The sequence below is a fragment of the Galeopterus variegatus genome, unplaced genomic scaffold, assembly GCF_000696425.1.
Source record: "Galeopterus variegatus unplaced genomic scaffold, G_variegatus-3.0.2 Scaffold176, whole genome shotgun sequence".
Taxonomy (NCBI): domain Eukaryota; kingdom Metazoa; phylum Chordata; class Mammalia; order Dermoptera; family Cynocephalidae; genus Galeopterus; species Galeopterus variegatus.
The window spans coordinates 17,193-30,522 of NW_007726287.1; the positions used below are offsets into that span (position 1 = coordinate 17,193).

Here is a 13,330-nt window from a genome sequence, read left to right on the forward strand (position 1 = left end):
CCAGTTGCCCCCCTTAATGCTGTCATCCACACCAAGATGGAAAATTGTCCTATTTGGAGGTCCTCGAGGCACAGCCTTGACCTTGGCTGCGCATTGAAGACTCTTATAGAGCCACAATCAGCCCAATGACCAGCGGCCACCCCCGGGGGTCTGATGTGGTCAGGGTGGGGTGCCCCCAGGGGAGTCGAGGGTGAGCCCCGTGCCTGGGGTAAGGGGCATCTCTGTGGCAGGCAAGAGAAGATCTCAGATTTCCCCCGTGCTGTACTCCAGACCAGCAGTGGGCCCAGCATCAGGATTTAGTGAAACTCGCCAGGTGGTCCCACTGAACAGCCAAGCTTGAGAACCAACGGTTGAAGCCTTTCCCAGGACCGCCCTGGATCCCTTTCAGCCTTAAGCATCTTGTTGTTTTAATTCAAAGACCAGAGGGGAAGAGAAGTCTGTGTCCTGCCCTGGCTTCCTGGGTGCTGAGGGGTGCTGGCTCCCCAGTCTTGGGGAGAAGGCCACCCAGAGTCACTCACCCTTTGTCCCCAGGTTCTTAACTTGTCCTCCTGGAGGCCGGCTGGCCAGCCGGAACCCAGCCTTCCCTGGAGCTGCTGCATGTCAAGGCTGCCTGTCTGGCTCTGCCTCCACTCTGGTCTTATCTCTTATGCTCCCACCAAGCTCCTGGTCCAGCCACATGCATTAACCCCTCACTCTCTGCAGCATTTTGGGCTGCCTGTCTGGCTCTGCCTCCACTCTGGTCTTATCTCTTATGCTCCCACCAAGCTCCTGGCCCAGCCACATGCATTAACCCCTCACTCTCTGCAGCATTTTGCACATCTGTCCTGGCTCTTTGCTTGGTCCTGAGGGCACCCTCCTCCCAGCCTGGTCAAATCTCCCCCACCAGTCCACACCTGACCTGTCTGTCCAGCCTGCCCTTCTGAGCCTGGCTGAAATCCCACCTCCCCTGGGAAGCCTGCCTAACCCCCCCAGCCAGACCCCTTCAGGTCTTGTCATCTGTGCCATTCCTGGGGACCAAGCCATAGTGACTTCTCTGGTGGTCAGTGCTCCCGTAAGGGGTCAAAGTGCCTGTGATCCCAGAAGTGTGACCTTGGGAAGTGGGGACCTCGCCCCCTCACCTGGGAAGTGCAGACGATGGTAACAGCAGGATGGATGTATTGTCTAGGTGCCCTTCTTTGGGTCAACTGCCAGCCTCCCAAACCTAGCCATGCATCCAAGTCACCTGCAGAGGGTGTGGGTTAGTTGGTTGGCTGGGGGGTTGGTTAGCTGGTTAGTTTGCTTTCAATCTGGCATAGAATTTCTGGCCTTGAGGCCCAGGAACATTGTCCCTCCCCTCCCCTTCCCAGGCATTTTGATGGGCAGCCACTCTGAGAGCTGCTTCTCTGGGCTACTTTGTACACTGAGACCTTCAGAAATAGTTAATGAATAAGTGAATGAATAAACCAATGAAATCAGCCCAGCCTCGCCACTCCCACCCCCATCAGGGGCTTCCTCTACATAGGGGTGCACCTGTCCAGGTGGGCCCAAGTGTGCCCAGGTGTGGGCAGACCCAGGGATTTCTCACTCTTTCCTCTGTCCTACCACCTCTTAACTCCTCAGAGACCAGCAAGAAGAAATGCTTGAAGGTCTTAGCTTGTGGCTGTTTGCACGGGCAGCCCCCATCTGGGCACCACAAGCACTCCTGAGACCTCCTTCTGAGTGGAGGGGCCCCACTGAGGAAAGGGAGTCCCTCTGCAAACCTTAAGTATGCACCTTGCCTGTGCCAGGCTCCGCCTTGCCTTCCTGGAGCACACGGCATGGAGGGGACACACACATGTAATTAGCCAAAGAAGTCACTAAGGGAAACTGATCAAGTGCTTATCTGGGGGTGGGGCCAATGGCAGGGACGTTTTCTCTGAGGAAGGGATGTTTAAGCAGACATCTGCAAAGGGGGTGGCTCCAGACAGAGGGTGTCCCATGCTGAAAGCTCAGGGTGGGGGTGGGCGTCACGAAGGGCAGGAGAGAGAGGAGGAAACAAGACGATGGGAAGGGCAAGAGGTGGGGGGAGGCAGAGCCAGGAGCAGGGGGTCGGACTTCTCCAAGGGCGAAGGGCATGGGGGCTCAGTAGCGCAGCTGAAGACATGCTGGCGTTTTACAAAGGCCATCTGGCAGCAGCTGACAATGAACTGGGTGTGGGGAGGCCAGAGAGGTTGGGGGTGGCCCCAAGTGAGGCAGGGCAGAGGTGGGCAGAGTGAACGGTTAGAGGAGCCAGGCTGCCAGGGATCAAGGTCAACCTCACCCCTCTCGGGACCTCTCCTTTCAGCTGGTGTCTCCCCCACCTGTCCTGGGCCTGTGACAGGACATGGCTGGGTCCCTGCTGTCCTGCTCCTCAGTAAGAAAGCCCAGGGCAGCAATCAGAGCAGAGAGGGGCTCTGCAAAGGCCCCCGGGTGTGGGTTGTGAGTCGGGCCGAGGCCGCCCTGCCCCTCACCCGCCCCGGTGCTGAAATCCTCAAGCCACTCTTCCTCCGTGATGAAATATTCATGTCAGCAGAGTAGGCCCTCTTTGGGAAAGCTGCCTGTGTCTAGCTTATGCTTTGCACAAGCTTTTAAAGAGCAGGACGCTTTTCCTACTCTCTAAGCATTTTCTAAGTCCCGAATCAATAATGCACTTTACCCGGCTGCTCTGGATGCAGTGTTCTTCCTCTCTGTACCCTTCCCCCGCCTGCCCCGTTTTCTCTCTCTCCCTTTCTTCCCCTCTTTCCTTCTTTCTTGTGTCCTTCCATCCCTCCTTCTTTCCTTGTATTTACTTTTTGTGAAAAGTACTGAGTAAAAGCCTGGAGCTGTTTGGGCGGCAAGTGCAGCTTCTAATGGGGTGTGGGGTGGGCAGGGAGAGCCAGCGGTGAGAGGCCAGGCAGCTCCTGGGGTGGGCAGGCTGAGGGCAGCTCCTGGGGTGCAGAGCAGAGAGGGGCTCTGCAAAGGCCCCCGGGTGTGGGTTGTGAGTCGGGCCGAGGCCGCCCTGCCCCTCACCCGCCCCGGTGCTGAAATCCTCAAGCCACTCTTCCTCCGTGATGAAATATTCATGTCAGCAGAGTAGGCCCTCTTTGGGAAAGCTGCCTGTGTCTAGCTTATGCTTTGCACAAGCTTTTAAAGAGCAGGACGCTTTTCCTACTCTCTAAGCATTTTCTAAGTCCCGAATCAATAATGCACTTTACCCGGCTGCTCTGGATGCAGTGTTCTTCCTCTCTGTACCCTTCCCCCGCCTGCCCCGTTTTCTCTCTCTCCCTTTCTTCCCCTCTTTCCTTCTTTCTTGTGTCCTTCCATCCCTCCTTCTTTCCTTGTATTTACTTTTTGTGAAAAGTACTGAGTAAAAGCCTGGAGCTGTTTGGGCGGCAAGTGCAGCTTCTAATGGGGTGTGGGGTGGGCAGGGAGAGCCAGCGGTGAGAGGCCAGGCAGCTCCTGGGGTGGGCAGGCCGAGGGCAGCTCCTGGGGTGGGCAGGCCGAGGGCAGCTTCTGGGTGGGCAGCTCCTGGGGTGGGGTGGGCAGCTCCTGGGGTGGGCAGGCCGAGCGTGTGTGTGCAGGGGAGGAGGAGGGGCGAGCATTCCCACTCTTCCTGGTGGGGAAGCATTTGAGGATCTCTGAGCCCGTGGCGTGGGAGAGGAACAGGGCCTGGGCTAAGCCAGCCTCCCTCTCTCCTTTTTCTAATCAATTAGAAAACGTTTACAGCATAGCCAGGGAAAACAGGTCCAAAACGTAAAATGAAAGGGACCCGGAACACAAAAAACATGTGGAGCACATGCCCACATCGATGGCCACACTCTCCCAGGAGGGAGCCATCCAGTGTGTCCTCTCTGCCGTTTGTGGTAATGAACTCCCTGTCCCTGGAGGTGTGTGATGAAGGGGGCCATCCCCTGAGACAGATGCCCACCTGTGTTGGGCTGAAGACGTGGAGGGTCTGGGGTACATCAGTTGCCTGTGGGGGGCCACAGGGATCCGCACCCAGCACCGTTCAGCTAGGATGGAATTTCCCACCCCAAGCATTCCTGGAAATCTGGCTGTGGGAAGAATCCACATATGTCCAGGGCAGAGCAGAATGTATCCTTTTTTTAATAATACAATTTTAAGTTCCTAGAGAGATTAACCCTTGTCTAGCCAGAGCACTTGGCAACACTCCCTCCCCCCGCCTGTGGCTGTGCAGCTGATGGGGGAAATTGGCCACTCTGGGTCCTGCAAGCTGTGGGTGCCACACGGGGTGAGGCATTTCGTCCTTGCCCCTCTGACCTTGGCTTCCCAGCCAATCCTCTCCTGAGCAGCTCGTCCACTGGGCAGCTTGTCCATGGGGCAGCCCGATGTCCCTGGGTCATACAAAAGGCTTGCTGGCTGGCTCTGTTGGAGAAGCCCAGGTTGGGATGAGGAAGACCCAAGAGCCGGGGGTTCTCTGGCTGCTAGAACAGCATCTCCAAAGCAGAGGTGTCCACGACCTCTCAGCCGGCTGCTTCCCACTGCCCTCGGGAGCCACACAGTCCTACCTGGGTGGGACTATCATTCGATCCATTGTTGAGGGTCATCGCTTGATTTGGAAATGTCACTTATCACTATGCACGAACACCTGTTGGGGAGGGAGGTGCAAGGGTGTCTGAGACCTGCCCTGCACTCCTAGAGTTCACTCAGTCACAGCAGGTTCTGGAAGGAGAACTGTGGACAGGGTTGAAATGAAAGACTAAATGTTCCCTTTCCTCCCAATTCAGGGCACTGGGGCAGAGTAGAGAGCAGCTCGGGGGCACTGAAGACCTGAGATGCATTTTGCTGAGTTACACTCAGGCCAGGGCAGGTTCAGGAGGTGGCCTGAGCAGCCAGGCCAGCCTGAGACTCTGGGTCCAAGGTGGACCTTTGCCCAGGAAATGCCCACGGTGGCTGGGTCTGGGGTTGAAGCTGGGGGCAGTTGCTGGAGCTCCTGGAGGCTCAGTGCTGGGATGAACGAGTCCCCGGGAAGACGCCTGCCCCGCCTGAGTAATTGCTTGGGGCTGGTAGGAAATTGCTCCAAGGAGGAAAAACAGAACAAAACAGAAAAGCCTCCCTGGCCAGCTGTGGCTCCAGCCCTGAAATGCTGGGTCGGTTTCCGCTGATTCACGAGCAGGGAGGGTGACCTTGCTGTTGTCCAGGGCTTTTGCTTGAAGAGAAACCTAAAAAGGACGGGGTGCAGAGACTGGGGGCAGAGAGAGCAGGAGGGACAGGGATCAATGAAACCACAGGAGGAGAATGAGAGAGAGAGAGAGAGAGAGAGAGAGAGAGAGAGAGAGAGAGAGAGCAGGGGGAGGAGAGTTAGAGACCATCGGGGCAGCTAGGATTAGAATCGGCTCCAAACAGAACCTCCGTTTCCGCTTTGTTAATAATTTATCGCCACTGAAACTTTTCTTACCAATAAATAGGAAATTATTTGTTAGGGAGAATTCCCCTGGCACCCTGGCTTTCTCCCTGGAGTAGGGGAGAGAAAGACACGTCTCTGTCTCTGTGTCCTTCCTCCCAAGTGGCACGTGGCACTGAGGACCACACAGAACTTAAAACTTTAGGGTGTCTGTGTCAGGGCTGGTGAGGGCAAGGCCCACTCGGTCAATTTCCCTGCTTCATGAATGGAGAAACCGAGGCACGGATAGGGCAGGGCCCCAACTAAGGTCACCCACGGTGTTAGGGATAGTCCCCTGAGTCCCAGTTCGATGACCCCATGGGTCGGGGTACTATTTATTGATTTACACACCTGCCCAGGCCAGAAGAGTTTCCCCCAAAGTTCCAGAAGTTCCTCCAAGGTGGGGCTGAGGCCAGCTGGGCCTCCTTTCTGCTGCCCCCACTCAGCACCCCATGCCCAGGGCCTCTCCCTGGCAGCCTCTTCCCTGTGCCCTTGGATGGCAGCTGCCTGCAGCCCCAGTGAGGCTGGTGGGGCTGAGGCTGGGACAGGTTCCGTTGGCGACTTGGCAGACAGGTTCAAAAGAATCTGTCAGCTGCTAAACTGTTCCCCGGGTCTGCCCGCACACCTTGGTGGCAAGAAGATATGCTGTTCCCAGGTGGAACCCGAGTCTGAGGAGAGTGGCATGGGCCGGGGGCAGCAGCAATGACCTTGCCCTTCTGGGTGAAGGGCACAGTTTCCCAGCTTGTCTCAGAGCTGGGGCTCAGGGGTCAACTCTCTGGCTTCTTGTCCCACCTGGGCCACTGCAGAGCTGCATGACCTTGGGCAGCAGCTCAGCCCCTCTGAGCCTTGTTTTCCTTGTCGTGGCATGTCAATGAAAGGATCCCTTCCTCTGGGACTCCTGTGAGCAGCCGGCGGGATGTGGTGTCTGGGGTGCTCAGCACAGGCCTGGATGGGAAGGAGTGACCCCTGCATGGCAGGTCCGGCTGTTTGCTGAAGCTGTGAGGCCAGAGATGGTCAGGGATGTTCTCCCGACACTCATCGTCCACTCGTCACCACACGAGGCACCTGCCATGTGGTACCCAGTGTAATTCTTGCAGCAGCCTGGGAAGTCAGTGTTACCAACCTCACTGGACTTTCATTCATTCCATGACGATTTCCAGAGTCCCTGGGGAGTGCCAGGGGCTGGGGCTGTAGTGGGGACAGGGGCAGATGAAGTTGCTGCCCTCACGAGCTCACCCCTCAGAGGAGAAACTGAGGCTGGCGGGGAAGGGGAACTCTTTATTCCTCATCTGTCCTGTGCTCTTGGACGAGGCCCCTAGCACAAGAGACAGGGTAAGGAGAGAAAAGTGTATAGATTAATTTAGTATTCTTACATGACACAGGAGCTTTGTCAAGGAATGAAGACCCAAAGAAACAGATAAACCTGTGCACTTTTATGCTAGGTTTGATTAAAAAGTAGATCGTCATGGAGAAATATGGTTGGGTAAAAAAGATTTCATCTAATGGTGATGAACTGGGGGAACTTAGCAAGGCCCGTGTGCTGAGAATCTTCTCTATGTCCCTGGATCTTCAGAGATAAGGATGTTCCTTTCCTGGGGGTCCAGGGCGGTCACCTTCTGGGTGAGGGTCTTACGATCTGCTTCAGGGGAGAAGGGTGGGGAAGGTCAGAGATTGACTTTCCTGCTTCTGCAGTTTTCTTAGAACCCTTCAGCTTAAAATATTTGGGGGTAGCGCATCCTGGACCCCATCAGGCTCAAAGAAAATGGGTGACTCTCCTAACTCAGGGAGCTAGTGAGGAGAGAGAGAGAGAAATAGAGAGAATTGTGCTGGCGGAGGCTTGGGATTTATTTCTCGTTCCCTCTGTTGCTCCGGCCCGTTCTGCAGCAGGCAGGGGGCTGGTGAATACACAGGCTGATTCATTAGTTTCTGACCATCTGCCTCCCGGGCCAGGGGCGGGGGCCAGTGGGCCCTGCAGGTCAGGGCAGCACGGGTGGCAGCCAGGTCGGAGCCTCCGTCCCCTGGCAGAGCCAGCTGTGTCCATCTTCCCGGTGACAGACAGGCTGGGCGCAGCTGGGGGCTTTGAGGGATCTTACGTGCCACCCACCCCCCAGTGGGGATCACCAGGAGATAGGCAGGGTGGGGGATGGTAGGGTAGGGGACAAAGAGAGACCAGGGAGAAGGCGAAGTGTGAGCAACTCACAGCAGCTGGGGATTGACAGGAATAATATCAACATTCAATATGAGATATACAAATATTAATACGATTGTCACTGTACTCATGTTAATAGCTAATTAATATGTGATATTAATAACTATAACGTAGTGGGCAGTTACTGAGGCCCTGTGTGGAGGCTTCACTAACCTGTCCCAGAGGAGAACGCTAACAGGTCCGTGATGAGGGAGCTGGGTGCAAAGACTGGGTCGGGTAAGGAGGGCTTCCTGGAGGAGGTGCATGGGGGAGGATCTGAAAACCGGGGGGAGGGACAGTGTCTGAAGGAGCAGGAGCACTGAGGCGACAGGGGACGAAGCAGCCTGGGAAAAGGCACAGCATCCGTGCTGGGCTAACAGGAACTTCCCAGGTAGGTGAGGCAGCACCTGGTCCAGCATGCGGAGAAGTGAGGTCGTGGGAGAGGCTGCAGAGAGAGCCTCTGGGGAGCACCAAACACTCGCAGTGGGTTTGGTCCTCGGAGCTGTCCTGCCCGCCCTGCCCTGTGCTCACCCGGGATGAGGCATGTCTTAGTCAGTCAGGCCACAGTAACAAAATACCCAGACTGGGGAGCTTAGCAGAAGTTTATTTTCTCACAGTTCTGGAGCTGGAAGTCCAAGGTCGAGGTGCCAGCAGGTTTAGTTTCTCTTGGGGCCTCTCTCCTGGGCGCGCAGCTGGCCGCCTTTGCACGGCCTCTTCTCTGCGTGCACACCTGGTGCTTCTCTGTGTGTCCGAATTTCCTCTCCTTGTAAGGACATCAGTCAGATAGGACTAGGTCCCACCATGAGGACCTCATTTAAGCTTAATCACCTCTTTAAAGACTTTATCTCCAAATACACTCAATTCTGAGGTACTGGGGGTTGGGGCTTCAACAGCTGACTTGGGGGGGCACAATTCAGCCTGTACCGAGGCTCCAGGGGCAGCAGAAGAAGGCAGCTGGGGCTGCTGGGCTGTGGGGAGGGGAGGGCTCCGAACCTGGATGCCCCCTTCCTCCTGCCCCCAGTGTCCAGTGTGAGCTCTCAGGGTGTCTGCCTGCCACTCCTCCTCCCCAATGGCACAACCAGAGCCTGTCCAACCTCTGGGCTCAGAGCGCACTTCGCTGGTGCCAGCTGGCACAGGGACTGGGAGGGGACTTTCTCTCCTAGGCCAAGCCTGCCTGCTGCAGCCCCAGTGGCCTGCTACTCTCTCATCGCCAGGCCTGCAGGCCATGGAGTCAGCCCCACGGGGCATCTCATCACTTCCCCATTCAGGGCAACGGCGCAGGACGGGGCGTGACTTGACCAGAGCCACTAGATGCCCACGAGCTGAACCAGCACCCCCCATGGGCTGGCAGTGAGGGTGTCACCAAGGCTGTGCAGGGCAGGCATGGGCTCATCTCAGAAGTTCATCTCCTTCTCAAGAAGGCCGGGCCAGTCCTGCCCTGGGCCTCGATTTCCCCTCCTGCTCAGTGAGATATTGGGCTTGATGGTGAGCTCCTTCCACCCCGAGGCTTGCAGATCCCGTAAATCAGCAGGGCCAGGCCAGGTGGGATGGATAACGGCACCACGGGGGACAGAGGACAGAGCTATTCTGGTCAAGGAGGGCTTTGTGGAGCCTGCCTCAGTGAACCCCAGGGCCAGCCCTGCCCACCGAGGAGCCCTGGGTGGTCTGAGAGCCTGTCCTCCACCACAGCGGATCAAAGCCCATGCCTAAGGCCAGCTGCAGTGGCTCCTGCGGGGGCGCCAGCTCAGTCCCTCAGAAGGCCATGCGCCCACGACCCCAGGGGGCGGGGGCGGGGGTGGTGGCTCATTTGCAAGTGAGAGGCTTTAACTCAGATCCAAGCCATTTTGTCTCTGAGCAAACCAGACACCTGAAATATTCATCAAAAAAGGGCTGCCAGTGGTCTGGGGTGCTGTGTGGTTGTGAGTGACAGTGTTTTCTTTTCCTTTTAATTAACAGACTTTAGCTTAAAGAGCAGTTTTAGGTATACAGAAAATTGACCGGATGGAAGAGTTCCTAATACGCGCCTTTCCCCGCCTGCTCCTCACACGGTCCCCCACCTCCACCATCTTGCATTAGTGTGGGACATTTGCGACATTTGATGAACAATGTCAGTAAAGTTTTAGGTATACAGAAAATTGACCGGATGGAAGAGTTCCTAATACGCGCCTTTCCCCGCCCGCTCCTCACACGGTCCCCCACCTCCACCATCTTGCATTAGTGTGGGACATTTGCGACATTTGATGAACAATGTCAGTAAATTATTATTAACTAAAAGCCACAGTTTACATGAGGGTTCACTCTGTGCAGTACACTCGATGAGTTTTGACATATGCATAATGTCATACGTCCACCATTACAGTATCTTACAGAGTAGTTTCACTGTCCTAAAAATGCCCTCTGACCCTGGGCCACCACCACATTAGTGACACGTTCAGGTCTCTGGGGTGACTTCACATGGTGGACCAGACATGGGATTGGATTGGATTTGCCATGGAGGGTGTGCCACAGCTGGTCCCTGCTGGGCTGGGCAGTGGGTCCCAGCCTTAGGCACAGTGAGGCCACTGTGGCCGGACGCAACCAGGAGGGCACATGGGCAGAGAGCGAGCCAGCAAGGGACAACACCCTGCATTCCTTGCCAGTGTCTCTCTGGCCTGTCCGTCAAGGATACTTCTCACACCGAACACGTGGGGGGTTTTCTGAAACAGCAACCAATTCTCCAACCCTCTGGATACCAACCGGGTATCCAGTGATTCAGTTCATTTCTGACACTAACTGCCCAGAGTTAGCGCAGACCCCACCGGTTAAGGCCTCGGTCCCACCAGACTGCTCCCACCTCCAGTGCTTCTGACCCACTGACTGTAAGTCAGAGGTTCCAGTGACCTCTTTCTCAGGTTTGACAATTTGCTAGAACAGCTCACAGAGCTCAGGAAAGCACTTTACTTATGTTTCCCAGTTTATTATAACGCATAGTACTCAGGAACAGCCAAGTGAAAGAGACGCGAAGGGCAAGGTATGGGGGAGGGGCACGGAGCGCCCATGTCCCCTCTGGGCAGCCACCTCCCAGCACCTCCGTGTCTTCACCAACCCTAGTGGCATTGTTTAAAGGGTCAGGAAGTTGCCTCGCCGTAGATGTCTAGAGTCAAGAACCGTGAGTAGAAATTTTCAAGGCGGACCCAGAGTGGAAGGGTGCACCAAGGAGAGGGGATGCCATCTGCAAAGGCTCAGAGGCTTGGACTAGCAGGCCTTGGAGGACAGGACTGCTCGACTGGGCCAAGTCCTGGAAGGCCCAGGTACGGTGTCCCCAGGTGTGGTGGGAGGACAGATCGGGGTCCTTGAGTTAGAGTTAGACCTTAATCCTCCAGGCAGGGGGAATCCGTGGGGGACTTTGGAGCAGGGACTAACACCCCCCCTTCTAGATTGTCTGCACTTACAGTCGAAACAAGCGCATGTTTTCCTGGGAAGCCATAGAGTTGTGCGCCTCTACCCGCTTTGGGGAAATGGGTGCAAATTACCCACCCAGAGCCTCTTCCTGATGTCTGGACGTGGTAGCACAGGTTCCGTGACCACCAGGCAGTGTCTGGGCACAGAGGCAGGGCCAGGCTGGGCGGTGGCTTCCTGGGCCCTCCTGAGCAGCCGGCGCCCACCCTTCCCTTCTCTCCCCGCTGCAGGAGAATCCCTACCTGTGCAGCAACGAGTGTGACGCCTCCAACCCGGACCTGGCCCACCCACCCCGGCTCATGTTCGACAGGGAGGACGAGGGGCTGGCCACCTACTGGCAGAGCATCACGTGGAGCCGCTACCCGAGCCCGCTGGAAGCCAACATCACCCTTTCGTGGAACAAAAGCGTGGAGCTGACGGATGACGTGGTGATGACCTTTGAGTACGGCCGGCCCACGGTCATGGTCCTTGAGAAGTCCCTGGACAACGGGCGCACGTGGCAGCCCTACCAGTTCTACGCCGAGGACTGCATGGAGGCCTTTGGCATGTCCGCCCGCCGGGCCCGCGACATGTCGTCCTCCAGCGCCCACCGGGTGCTCTGCACCGAGGACTACTCGCGCTGGGCGGGCTCCAAGAAGGAGAAGCACGTCCGCTTCGAGGTGCGGGACCGCTTCGCCATCTTCGCCGGCCCCGACCTGCGCAACATGGACAACCTGTACACGCGGCTGGAGAGCGCCAAGGGCCTCAAGGACTTCTTCACCCTCACGGACCTGCGCCTGCGGCTGCTGCGCCCAGCACTGGGTGGCACCTACGTGCAGCGGGAGAACCTCTACAAGTACTTCTATGCCATCTCCAACATCGAGGTCATCGGCAGGTGAGGCCTGGGGGGGCACTGGGATGTCACCTGGTTCTGGAGATGTTACCTGGTTCCCGGGATGTCAGCTGGTACCTGGGATGTTGCCTGGTTCCTGAGACATCACTCAGTTCCCAGGATGTTACCTGGTTCCTGAGACATCACTCAGTTCCCAGGATGTTACCTGGTTCCCAGGACGTCACCTGCTTCCTGGGATGTTACCTGGTTCCTGAGACATCACTCAGTTCCCAGGATGTTACCTGGTTCCCAGGATGTCACCTGGTGCCTGGGATGTTGCCTGGTTCCCAGGACAGTTCCCAGGACGTCACCTGCTTCCTGGGATGTTACCTGGTTCCTGAGACATCACCCAGTTCCCAGGGTGTTACCTAATTCTGGGGATGTTACCTGGTTCCCGGGCTGTTACCTGGTTCCCAGGATGTCACCCGGTACCTGGGATGTTACTTGGAGTTAAATCAAAGGGGCAGCCCATGAGGGCTGGGGCTGTACGGACAAGATGCCTGGGCTTTTCCGTGGAAGGCGGTGCACGTGTGGGTTATGAAGGTCCTCCACAGGGCCTGGGAGGCCTGGAGGGCATAAGTGGAGCTGGGCAGTGTGGGCAGAGCTGGGCTAAGGACTGGTGCTGAGGTACAGGAGGTGCTCTATAGCTGTCCGCTGCCTCAGAGAGTGGGCTCTCATGCTCGGGGGTCCCCAAGACCACCACCACGCTCAGTGACTCACTACAAGGACTCACAAAATTCAGCAAGGCTGTGACTCACAATCACAGCTTAGTACAATGAAAGGACACAGACAAAAGTCAGCAGCAAGAGAAGGAGTTGAGGGCAGGGGCCAGAAGACACCGGTGCAAGCTTTCAGTCACCCTGTCCTGGTGGAGTCGTGCAGGCAGCAGTGAATCCTCCCATGTGTGACAACACGCATGGAGTAGGGCCAGCCAGGAAGCTTGCCTGAGCCTGAACATCCAGGGTTTTTATTGGGAGTTGATCACACAGGCATGGCTGACTGCCCACCCAGTTGACCTTAGTTCCCAATCCCTCCAGAGGTCAAGCTGATACCACATGGCCCAAGGCCCCACCAAAAATCATATCATTAGCACAGACTCTCTTGTGGCCCAAGACCTCCAGCAAAATAGACACTCTTACCAGACAGGACACTCCAAGGGCTTAGAGGTTAGAGGTCATCTCCCAGGGGCTGGGCCAGGGCCAGACCTGTCTTTGGAACGTGCAAGGTGTGGGTAACCCAGTCCTGCTGAGGGAACCCTTGATGGCACAGTTCTGGAGAAGAGTAGGACACTTTGGGTGAGGAAAAGACTGTCACAGGAAGTAAAAACAGCCTTTGGTTCCCAGGAACTGTTTAGATTACGGATGAGTAAATGGTTCTGTGCTGCCCAGGTCACCTGTGCATGCGGCAGATAACATGCTGGCCTGGAGGAGCAAAGACTCCGTCCCCGAGCACC

The 13,330-nt window shown here is 56.5% G+C and overlaps 1 protein-coding gene across 1 annotated transcript in view; it reads left to right on the forward strand.

The window, feature by feature from the left end:
* Positions 1–13,330, forward strand: part of NTNG2 (netrin G2) — a 68,691-nt gene that overhangs the window by 12,989 nt on the left and 42,372 nt on the right. Inside the window, exon 2 of the mRNA XM_008563805.1 lies at positions 11,237–11,880. Coding sequence (XP_008562027.1) covers positions 11,237–11,880 — 644 coding nt within the window. The remainder of the gene's footprint in view (positions 1–11,236; positions 11,881–13,330) is intronic.